At 47.6% G+C, this 12295-nt stretch overlaps 1 protein-coding gene across 2 annotated transcripts in view; it reads right to left on the bottom strand.

Moving 5' to 3' along the window:
* Positions 1–159: 159 nt before the first annotated feature.
* LOC117586878 (protein rhomboid) overlaps positions 160–12295 on the bottom strand; it is a 24616-nt gene continuing 12480 nt past the window's right edge. The window contains exons 2-5 of one of the 2 annotated variants that reach the window (XM_034277179.1): positions 9308–9748; positions 7332–7716; positions 6961–7271; positions 160–171 (exon numbers count right to left, since the gene is read on the bottom strand). In XM_034277179.1, coding sequence (XP_034133070.1) covers positions 6961–7271; positions 7332–7716; positions 9308–9571 — 960 coding nt within the window. In that variant the 5' untranslated portion in view covers positions 9572–9748 and the 3' untranslated portion in view covers positions 160–171. Of the gene's footprint in view, positions 172–6809; positions 7272–7331; positions 7717–9307; positions 9749–12295 lie in introns of those variants that run through there. The other variant, XM_034277180.1, reaches the window with a different exon arrangement.

Below are 12295 nucleotides of genomic sequence, written 5' to 3'. Positions count from 1 at the left end.
TCCCAAGCGACATCCTGGGAAACTATGTGGGCGTCCCACTGGGTGTGTGTGTCCCTATACCCTATACCTTTCTGTTGCAACTAAATCAAATCCAAGAACCGGCCTGACCTGTACTCCTGAAACTCGTTCCCTCTTTTGGGCATTCTGTGCGCCCTTTTGCTCCATTCTTCTCTGGTCTGCCCATTCAATGGGCAAATTAATTGACTTTAACAGCAAGCAGAATGGAGGCAGGAAAATTGCTTCTCCTTGGTTTGCTTTCCCCGTTGCTTGTGTTGACCGCACACGCGTTTCCATAAACAAAAACACCGAAAAACTTGAGAAAAACCAAAACCAAAACCAAAACCGAAAAACAAACAAAATCGCAAGCAGCAGCAGCAGAACCAGCCGCAACGTGCAACATGCAACGCGTGGCAGCAGCCGCAAACTATTTGTGAGTACAGGTGCGGCTTTCAGCTACCCCCATTCGACTCTGCCCTAGACTTTTCCTTGCCAACTCCGCTCCTGTTCCGCAGGAGGCTCCATTTGTCCATCCGTCCGTCTATTTGTTTTCCAAACAAGACTCTCTCCCGCTCTCTCGTAGACAGGCAGGCGGGCAAATGCAGTTCCCTCTCCCCACACCCATCGTCTCCCCAGTTCAAGTGCGTTCAATTTTCAATAAATCCATAAAATGTTGCCACACCCCGCACCCCGACCTGAAGCAGCAACCACAGCGCTGGCCACACAACAGCTCCAACGACTGCTGCTGCTCCTCCTGCCACTTCGACTGTCTGGGGCAGCAGAGCATCCAGCAGCAGTGCATCAGCAGCAATCCATGGATGCATCTTTTGTTTTGGTCTGTGAGGAGTAAACAATGCCCCAATGGGAGCAAGCAGCCTCGTGACTCATGCCACACAGTGGAACAGACAGATAAAACAATTCTTTAATCCGTACTAACTTGTGCCGTTTTGTTGCCTTTCTTTTCCACTGTGCACCGAACTGTCGAAGATTGTTGTTGCTGTCGAAGTTGTTGAAGTTCTCTCCACACACATCTCTCTTACCAGGAGATCTTCCTTTGCCTTTGCCCTGCAATAACCATTGGGAAGACACACAGACAGACCAGACCGCTGCATATTTCGCATCTGTTGATGTTACAGGCCGCTGCTGCTGCTGCTGCTGCTGCTGCGGTTCCCTGTGGAACGAACGACTGTGGGGGCATCATCTGTAACTCATCATTTTCTGAAATATTACTCTTTTGCATACCTGCTCCCCCCATGCCCCTTAACATAACTTTATTCCGATTTATCAGAGAAACAGAATGAGAGATATTGAAAGAACTGGAGTGAGTGAGAGTGAAGCACTCGTCGTCGTCGTCCTACGAGTGGATTTCAATCAACTTTGCCGGACGCCAGCACCGCAGACATAATTTATTGCCACTTTTCGCAACGATTTTCAATTTTTCGCATTGATGTTTTTCCATGCCACAGCAAGAGAGACTGCGAGAGGGAGAAATATATCTAGAAGGCGTCACTAATTGATTCCCGTTGGCTCTTTTGCTGTTTGCTGTTTTCCCTGCCCAAGAGCTGAGCAATTTGAAAGTTAATTGGTCGCTCCAGCAGAGGCACTCTTTGAGGTTTCTACCTTTTTAGTCTGTATTTCCCTAAGCCTGAGCCACTTAGGTGTATTTAATTAATGCAATGCCAGCGAATCCCCCTGCTTATCCACGGCACCCGAGAGAGGCAGGGAGCGGACTTTGTGCCGCATTAGATGCGCATCGAGGAGGAAACAAGCCAAGGAGGCGCCTCTCTTTTTTGTTGCTGCTGGCCAGCGCAAAAACCACTTAATCTGCAGCCGTGGCTAAAACATTGTGTGTCGTCTGTGGTGGCTGTCCAAATTGTCCAAATGGGATGTAGGAAATGGCTAAATGTTGTCCAATTTTCGCCTGTTTTTCCGCGTAGCTGTGGCAATGCACTACAGAGGCAGGGCATGTAGATTGGGAGTAAGTCATGCTCTCTCTTTGTTATAGAAAGCGCATTCAAGCTTCGTCTTGTGCTCACTTCACTGAAGCGCATCCCTGAAGCGTGGGCTGGAGCAATGTTCTGCCATGGCATGTCAGATGACACCGTCAGTGTCTGTGCTGTGGCTGTGACTTGGTTGTGGCAGTGGGTGCAGCAGCAGCAGCAGCAGCAGCAGCAGCAGATCACAGGCTGGGCGGGGGGGATGGGGTGTGTACACCTTTTGCTGCCTGGGATTATCCTTTGTTGCGAATCGACAAGCTGCAACATGGAACCGAACCACAGTCTTCCGCCCGCACTCGAGTGGCAGCACGCACTTTATTTTCTGTATCAGCCAAACGGACTGCTGGCCGACTCGACTTCAGTGGCTTAATTGCAAACATTTCTGCGTTCAAGTGAACTCTGATTGCTGCCTCTCAACGCTGCTGCCCCGAAAACTGTTGCCTGCTCCTCCTGCTTGCCTCTCCTTGGTGTGGCGTTAATTGGGCAGCAGCAACAGCAGCAGGCGAAACATTTGTGCCTGCCACTTTGATGCCTTGCCGATGATACTCCAACAACAGCTCCAACAAGAGGCTGCAGCAGCTTCCCCAAAAATTTGCATTTCAAGCAGCCCGCGATTTATGACCCAAGAGAGAGAGAGAGAGAGCGGAAAGAGAGGAAGAGATCTGTGACGAATCCAATTATGAGGCGCGCCAGCTGCCAACGGGTGCAACGACAAAGGGAGTGAGAGAGAGGGAGAGGGGAGGGCATCGTTCACGGGGTCCTCGCTTTGGTGACGGCTGCCATGTGCCCTGATGCGATAATGCGCCATCAAATGGCCATAAATAAAGCGCACAAAGCGGATTAAGCGTTTTGTTAACAGATTTATATTGAACTGAATTATGGGCAACCCAGTGGAGGAGTCCCCCGCAGGATGAGGAGCGGCCGTTCGATGAGATTTAATGAGTCCCTTGATGCCAATCCAAGATCCCCGGGATCAATCGAAATTAACACGATGCCGTAGGAGATGTAATAAGAGCTTGTTAGCCTCATTGGATAAGAGGTTAAGTCTTTGGGGCCTGGAAAGCGCCCCAACCTCATCTTTCGCTCTACATTTTCCCTATTTTCCGCTACATTTCCTGCGTGTTGGGTTAAACAGACTATGGCACATTACTTCCGCTTGGTTGGCAGAGATTGTAGTTGCTTGAGAGCTTTGCTTATGCAAAATAAATAATGGAACCAAACACTGGATGAAACTCTTTCTTTTTTTGTCAGTTTCTTATAGCGAATATCACACACGCGACATGGCATTAGGAAGTCTTTTATTTTCTGTACAAAAACAAGCAACTTTTAGGGCAGCAATTATCATTATTATATGGATCTAAAGACCTAAAGATCATAACTTATAATGCTGCTGCTGTTTGATCCCCTGACCTTTCATTTAGATCAAGTTCTGCCTTAATTATGGCTTTTATATATGTTCCTTATTTATGTTCCTTTCGTTTCAATATTCTCTTGACCTCATTTCGAATTATTTCTCAAACACTTACCAACTCCCCCGACAAAAGCGGTTGCAATCCTTCAGTTATTGCTGCAGAATTTGTTGCCACATGTGGCCCAAGCTGCCCTAGCTGGAAATATGAATTAGAATTGATGGCAGCAACAGCACAAAAGCAGAAACCCAAAATAGATAGAGCAAATGTCAAACCAGAATTTATGTAGATTTTTTTGTGGGCAAAAACTGAGAGCAAATAGTAGAATGCTGCCACATATGCATGCACTCGTATCTATGCCACTTGCCACTTGCCACTTGCCACTTCTTTTGTGCTGGACATTCGAGGCAGCAGCCATCAATCGAATGAATGAATGAATCAACGTATATATTTGGATGTATTTCTACCATTTGCTTATCGAATTCAAGTGCTCCCCAAGGGGATGGAGTTCCTCTGCCACATTCAAACTAATGTTTAGTCTATCCTGCATGAGAGAGAGAGAGAGAGAGACAGAGAGTGGATGTGTGGCAGCAGCGTGCTGCTGATGTGGCAGGCTGAAACACTTACTTAAAGCTTGGCCAACAAACAAAAAATTACAGCCACCGAAAAGTGAGGCAAAAAAAAAGAGAGACTCTCGTACTCGTATCATCAAAAAACCTACAAAAAAATGCTGTTCAAAATTACGCCCGAGGGCACAAGGCGAATGGCAAATTGAGGCGGCGCGCCGCTGAAGAAGCCGCCGCCTTGCCACAGGAGGTGGATCATCCTCATCAGCAGTTGCCACAGCAGCAGCAGCAGCAGCAGCAGCAGTCGATGCGATCGACGACGAGTGGCAGCCGCGTGCTCCGGATGAGGCATGCAGCATCGGGGGGGCAGCATCGAATTAAGCAAATTATGGTGGGGCTCCCCAATGATCGATCCGAGTTGCATGACCCCTCCATACCCGCCTGCCTGCCTCTCTGTCTCCCTGACAGATGCTGCAATTTGCCTTAATGCCCAGGATTATGTTTTTGGAAGCAACTCCAAAAGCTGCAAACTGTTGACTCTTTTTTTTCCCCCCCTCTTGGTTTTTCTCTCCTTTTCTTTTGCTGGTGTCCACGGCGGCTCCACAAATTGGCGCATGTAAATTTTTGGGCTGTGTGCACCGCCTGCCCTCTTGGTGGATTGTCGAGCGGCGAGTGAGTGAATGCTGTGTCCTGTTTGTGGGGCATTTAGATTTGTAAGAGGCGTTGGATAAAGGTTGCAAACACGGGGAGTAGAAGGTGTGATAAGTCTCAGAGCTGTGCATAGTTCTGTGACTGTGTTTTATAATAGATTCTACTCTTTCAATGGAGATGTGTTGGGTCCGATTGCTCCTTCGTAGCGCATTCCCAGTGTCCCTTAAACCTGCAATTTCTTCAGCTGCTTCTGGTTTTTGTGTCTCCTTGCTTTATGGCTTTTGCTTTTGCTGACATTTGTGCGCAAAAGCGCTGAAATATTTTTTGAATGCAGATTTTTCACTTAAAATTATTTCAATTACGCCAAAGTGCAGGAGGCTGGCTGGCCGCGAAGCAGAAGCCCAGGGATTGACTTTTTTTCTGTGTCCCTCAATGGCAGCTGCTGCTGTTGGCAACTGAATTCTGAATTCTGAAGTCCAAGTCCAAGTCGGGGCCTGGATGCTGACGCTGTTGCAGTTGTCGCTGAAGGGATCTCACTGAAGTTCAGCTGCAAGTAGATTAAATGCTGCCACACCCGCAAACAGACAAACTTGGTCAATTATTTTCAACGGCGAACACAAATTATTGATGCAGGAGGCACATGGACATGGAGATGGAGGGACCAGTGCGGACCCCTTGGCAGGAGCAGTGGGAGAGCGAAAACCGCAGCCATGGAAGTTGAAGCCAAAGCCAAAGCCAAAGCGAAGCTCATCAATCTGACGGACGACGTTGTCGTTGAGAAGGAGAGACAATGGTACTACGTCTGCTCCTCTGGCAAAAGGTCTTCATTAAATTAGTGAAATGAGGAACGTGGTAGAGCGGCCGCAGGAGGATGATTCCATGGGCATCCAGCAACAGCAGCGGCAGCCTGCAGCCAGCCGCATTTAATGTCACAAATATTTGTGTTGTCAACCTGTCAATGGGGGGACTTTGGTATCCGATGATCCGCATCTCTGATTCCCCGAAGAATCCCCCAGCCAGATCCACAGATCCCGCAGAGCTTTGTGCTAAATTGGATCAACTTTATGGGTGGCTAACCGATTGTTGTCGATTGAACCATCAATGTCTCATCAAAATGCTGCCCCTCGACATGTTTTTGGGTGGCTCTTGTCGCATGCTTTGTGTTACTGCAGCAGAGTTTTCTGGCCACTAGCTATTATATTACCGAAACAGAACCAAAAACAGTATACAATTTCCATTTTTGTTGGTCACCAACGAAATCCAAAACCAGAAAACAGCAGCACTAATTAGGCCACGGCAGCCAGCACTGGCACTCATCGAATCCATTGCAATGGATTGCAGAAACAATGTCCAAAAGCCATGGGCTATTTCCAGTTTGTGTTTCTGTTTGTAATTCATTTGCTGTCGTTTACCAAATTCGCTAATTTGTGCCATTGAAAATGTGTTGGATTACTAGACAATACCTCCCCGTGTCGTACGGATATTTGTGGACACAAATTTAGCGAGTTTTGGTGCAGCTAAAGCAGTTGACTCTTTGGATAACCACAAAATTCGAGGGCAATGCCATTTATGGAAAGTGATGGAATAATTGGCTGGGAAGACTTACAATAGGGAGAATTTATAGAGCCAGTTATCATTGAGTAAACTCTGCAAGAAGATGGAAGATGGATGATAAAGATGATATTATATTGATCAAAATCCATAGCCATGACATGCATGTGACTCTAGAAGCTGCAAAATGTTTTATTTTTAGCAATTTATTCAGGATTTATTCGATACCATTAGTTCATTCTTTAAGTTCTTTCCTTAGATCGTTTCCATAGTATGTCTAATACTTTTTGTCTTCCTTTTTCTCATTGGTTATTTGTTTATCTTAAGTCGATATCCTTTACCTCTTCCCTTAGATATATCAAGTTAATTTTTCTGTCTTTTAAGCTCTGTTTGGTTTTTTGGCATTATAACTAAATAGGCAAATTGGATGGATAGATGCATTTGTATCCATTCAATCCAAAATCGAGAGCGAAACCTTCACGCAAATTTCTTTTAGAAAGTCTCTGATGTGAGCCTGTGGCTCTCTTCGCTCCTTTGGCATTGGCATAAGATGCACATGAGTAGGTATACAAGGTTAGGGTCTTAGTTTTAAAGAGTACTTTGAGCAGAATATCCAACAGATACTTTTGGATACTTCCTTCTTTCGGTTTGAGCACACACTATCCCGGGTAAAAGGGTTGGGGGACCTTGAAGTACTTACAAAACTAATGACTAGAGACTAAAGCATAAGATATGATGTGATGTGTAGTCTTTTGTAGGGAATTCAGGGGTTCAATTCCTTAACTCAACTCAACCCATGCCCAGATCGTGGAGCAGATGCTGCTTAAGCACCTCTCCCTCCTGCTCGGCCAGGAGCTGTGCGGTCACCGTGTTGATCAGATTGAAGGCTATGCCAAAGACGCTGAAGGCCGACCACACGCCCAGCGCCAGCCAGCGTAGCAGCCGCGGACGCAGGCCACCATCCAGCTGCCGCAGCAGGAGGAGACCCACACTCAGGCCAGCCAGGGCGCCCGTCATGTGAGCAATGTACGAGACAGTGGGACGCGCTTGCAGCTCCTCAAGTTCCCTGGAATACAAGGCATAGCCCAGGTCGCAGAAAACTAAAAGAAATGTTAGTGAAAAGTGATTGAAAAGTGCAAGAATTCCTCTGTAACACTCACCAAACACAATCACCGCCATTAGCTGTAGTATGCCATGCCGCATCTGCTCCAAATTTAAGAGCACGCTGGCCACCTGAGCAGCGAGCAGAGCATAAACTCCACCACTGGCGCCCACCAGATACACCTCCGAGTCGACGACACTGGTGCCCAGGGAACCCGCCAGCACGCCGGCCATGTAGATCACTGCCGTGCGAGCCGAACCATGCACCAGCTCCAGGGGCAGGCCAAAGAGCAGTTGGGTGAGCACATTGAAGCCCAGATGCAGCCAACTGGCATGGAGCAGGGCATAGCTGAGGAAGCGCCACAGTTGGAGGCGCAGATCAGGGCGATAGATGAGCACAGAGTCCTCGGGCGGTACTTGACCCACGCAAACGAATACCAAAATCTGTAAGGGAAAGAGAGGAAACTGGTTGAACTGGTTCTACGATGAACATTTGCCGCTTCTTGAGCATCTCTGTCTGCGGAACCGGAATCAGCAATAAACCCAGCAAAAAAGCACACAGGGAGAGAGAGAGAAAGAACGCGATGGAGCGGGAAAGCAACCCCCAAAAGGGGCTCTGGCCACAGACTGCTGCCAGACAGCGACGAGACGTCGCCATCAAATTCCCCTTTTTGCTTTTGCTCACTCCTTCCAACCCCCCCCCCCCCCCCTTCTTGGCACACTCTCTGGGGCCAGAGGCGACGGCGTCCAGTCCCGTCTGTGGGCCCTGCCCTGCCAGACGCGGAAAACAAATCGTAGACGTGTTGGGGGTTTTTCGCACGCACACTCGCCCTATCCCTTGCCCTATCCCCTTACAGATTCCCCCACCTACTGCTGCTTCTCGTATATCCTTTAACCGGAAGCCAACTTCCATTCCAAGTGGCAGCCTCTGTCTGTCCATGAAGTATGCGTGTGGGCCAGTCGGCAATTTGTTTGCCTCAAAAGTCAATTGCTCCACCCAGAACTCTTGGACGTGAGAGTGATAAAGGGAAGCGCACTTTCCAGATGGGACACATGATCCAGCAGCAGCAGCAGCAGCAGCAGCAGCAGCATCTTTGTTGCTCAGCAAGGGGGGAAACAACCCTCTGAGAATGGTCAAACTATAAGCAGGAGACGTGACTGCGCCATTCCCATGCGCTGACCAGAGTGGACTTTTCTTGCTACTTCAACAGAGAATTTCTTTGCCGATATTTGCAGCTTGCTTTGGCTTTGGCTTTGGCTTTGTCTTTTCTTTAAGCAGAAGTATGACAAGTAGTTGCAGTGTGGATAAATAAGGGAACGCAAAAAACACTCCACTCCGCTTTCTTTGAAAGCTTTATGAACTTTACTTTACAATCTCTAAGGAAAGTTGAGCTAAATTTGAAATATTTCAATTGAAACTGCATAAATTTGTTAATCTAAACGTCTAAATCCCGCCCCAAGTCTAGATTTTCTTCTAAGAACTAAGCTTTCGCCAAAAAATGCCTGTAGCTCTGCTCGGTTGTTCCTCTATCCCTAAAAACACTTAAATACTCGTACGAGCAGGCCACATTCTAGTAGAACCTTTTACAATGATTTGAAAGCACCCAAAGTACAAGTGCAAGTGCCTCCTTGTACACGAAAACATAAGTTGTAATTCAACAAACGATGTGGTAGGAGTGGAGCAGCAGTTTGCCTTTTTCCAACCAATATGTTGGCTATCCCAGGGGTTGCCTCTGCACCCCAGTGGGTGGGTGTGTTGTGTGTGTGGCAGCAATTAAAGCAAACCACACTCTCCAGAGGAGAGACCCCCCCCCCAGTCTGCAGCGCGTGTGTGTGTGGCCACAGCAATGTCATGGATTGTGGGGATGTCATGGCAACGTTTCGTCACCCAAAAATCCCCCTCAAAAGTTACGGGTTTTTATGAGCGTTGGCCCCAATTCATCCAACCCTCGGGGTTGAGAGTTTAATCGCATTAAAAGCGGCAACAGAACACTGGAGAAATGATACTCCATGAAGGATGGACTCCAACACTCACCTCCAGCAGCGAGGCAAGGACAATGAAGCAGGGCGGTGGCCATTTGGTGGCAAGAAGCTGCCTCTCCTTGTGCCTCTCCTTCTCTGATGTTGCCGGAACGGGCACGTTGCGATGCACTGGATGTGGATGTGAATGCTGTGGCATCAGCTGGTCACAACAGACGCCCAGCACCAGGCCAGACGAATGCGATGTGGAGGAGGCAGCGGCAGAGGCACAGCCCGACGGTGGCGATGGCATCTGCACTACGGTGCTGCTGGGCAGCATCTCTTCCTCTGCTTTCGTCGGGTGTGTCTATTTTTGGGGCGTCTGCCTTGTGACGGTGCCCCACTTAGCAGCAGCACCGACTGTGGCAGCAGCAGCAGCAGTATCAGCGGCGGCGGCGTTTGCTGTCATCATGAGATGCGCTCTCGGAATGCTGTCTGGGCCCCCGGTTTTGGCCTCCTGGAAAGAAATAAAGACGCGCAGACACACATGAGTCAGAAAGTCGGCAAGAACGGGGAGGGGGGGGACTACAGTGGGCCAAATTAGCTCAAGGTTGTCTCTCCACTGTCGCTCGTTGTCTCCCACTGTCTCGTGGGCCCGGTGCCGCCAGACGACAGCAACGACAACTGCAGCGCAATTCTAGGCGACTCTCGTCTACGTCTTCGTCTCGTCTCGTCGCGTCTCTCGATTTGGCAGACGACAACGCCAAAAGGCGGCGCCATCATTCAGGTCTACACCCAGTCCCCATCTTCCCCTTTCTACCCCATTTCCCCCTTGGTATACCTCTCGTTTTCCTCCACTTTTTAATGGCCCTAGACCTAGACGGCCATAAAAAGTGAAGAAATTATTTCGCTTTTTATTTTCTTTACTTTTTTTTTGCACACAAGAAATTTATTTCCGTTGCGGCAAAAATAATCCAAATCACGAGGAGGAAAGCTTAAATGCAACCCTCGAAATGTTCCCAAACTTCAGATTGAGATGGAATTTTGGATATCTTTAGAGGGGAGAAAGCATCGGACGGTTCTCCCCACAAAGAAAAGCAATAATGAAAGTGTTCCTAATGGAAATCGGTTAACGAAAAGCCTATAAAGAAATCTTTATTGTTTGATTACATGAGGAATCCACCCCTGACAAGGGATAAGACAAGATATTATCCGCAAATCTTATGGCAAGGTCTGGCCACAAATAAAGACTTAATTCGTAGATGTTCTGCCAAGAAGTCTATATTAAAGTTGGGTCTTTGAGGAATTCCGTTGCTGAAACTGCACCCGAAATGTGCTCTTATTTCTATAATTAAACCATAAATAAAAGTTAGATTTTGCCTTAGCAGAGACCCTGCATTAAATGTAAATTCTCCACTTTACTGACACTTTCGGCATGCAATAAAATATACCAGAAACCCCCACTAGTTGTGGTTCCTGCAGAAATCCCTGCAATCTTATTGCAACTAATCCTCATGAAATACTGAGCTTTGGTTACTGAGTTTTACCTAGCACACAGAACTCTCTCCCACTTGTGTGTTGGGTTGCGTTCAGTTGTGTTGTGGGTTCTCCTCTCCTTTGGGTTTGTTCTTGTGCAGAGTCCCATGGCGTGTTCAGCCATGTCCTGTCCGGACACTCCATTCTGTTCTGTTCTGTTCTGTTGTGGTGCGGTTTGGTGTTCGCTTCGTAATGAGTTTTAATGGTGATTACCTTTGGCCCCGAAAAACAACAGGAGCCAGGAGCAAGTCGAAGGTCCTGTGTGACTGTGTCGTGTCTCTCCCTTTTATTCACTCACTGAACCAACGAGTTTTGGCCAAACGGAAGTTTGTTGCTGTTGCTGTTGCTGTTGCTGCTGCTTCCCTTTTTAATGATCGGCTGGCACAACCGGTTAATGTTGCCTGCCGCATGCCAAAAACTGCCGCATGTAAAAATATCGACAGGTGTATATCCTTAATGTCCTTCGATTTCTGCTGCTGCTGGTAGTGGTAGCTTTAGCTCAAAGTTCTCCTCTTGCTGCTGCTGCTGCTGCTCTTGTTGTCGTCCTTGGCACGCAACTTGCCTGCGCTCGTGCAAGACACTGAAACGCACAATATCCTTGAAACAAAAACAAAAACAAAACAACTTCCTCCTGTGCGTCGAGGTCTGTGGCCTTTTATGCCACTCTTCTCTCTTAACCTTTCGCTGCTTTCTCTTGGCCTCTCTCTGCGCGTTTTTATTTGCCTTCCTGCTTGCTGCCTGCCTGCTGCCTGCTTGCCTCATTTGCCATAAGGCAAAAATCGAAGTTCAACTCGCAGTTGAAGTTGATTATGCAAGGACTCTTTTCAGCAAGGCCTCCAACCTCTGCAAGCTCCTTGATGTGGCTGCCACACTGCCACTCTGCCCCGCCACTTCTGTTTCTGCTGCTGTTCTAGTTTTCCTTCCTTCGACCGCATTTTCTGTGTTTGCATTGGACAAACATTTCATTTACATAATGCTGACTATTTGTGTTTGCCTTTCGCCCCCATCTTCTTCTTTTAGTTTTCCCTTTCCTTTTTTTGTTTGGCGGTTGGTTGTCAAATATGTGAGTACTTCCTTTATATTTGTTATTGATTTATGCAGTTCAAATTGCCATGAAACACATTCCAAATGATTTCCAAGAAACGTAAATGTGGGAGGGAATCCCTAGACGGAGCCACGCAACAGCAGCTCCCCCCCGTTAAGTAACTATTCTTTGCACAAAGTTGGCAGGGAAATGAGAGAAAGACAGAAAACAAATTTAATTACTGCAGCCACAGGGGATACCAGGCCATAACCGGGAGAGAAGGGAGTGGGGTTAAATGCGAGTGAGAGCGAAATGAAAAAGATATAATTATGGCTCGGCTTAAAAATGCCTTGGGTTGAGAGCAAATGTTATGTACAAAAAAATGAGTTGGCAGCTCCCTCAGTACCAGCCAGCGAGCACTTGGAACTGCCACGCCAGTGGGCGGTACGAAAAAAAAAAGTGAAAGAATACCAAAGAAAGTTACACCAACAAAATGCAGCAGCA

The sequence above is a fragment of the Drosophila guanche genome, unplaced genomic scaffold (genome assembly GCF_900245975.1).
Source record: "Drosophila guanche unplaced genomic scaffold, DGUA_6, whole genome shotgun sequence".
In the NCBI taxonomy this organism is placed as follows: Eukaryota; Metazoa; Arthropoda; class Insecta; order Diptera; family Drosophilidae; genus Drosophila; species Drosophila guanche.
This window is presented reverse-complemented; position numbering and strand designations above follow the sequence as displayed.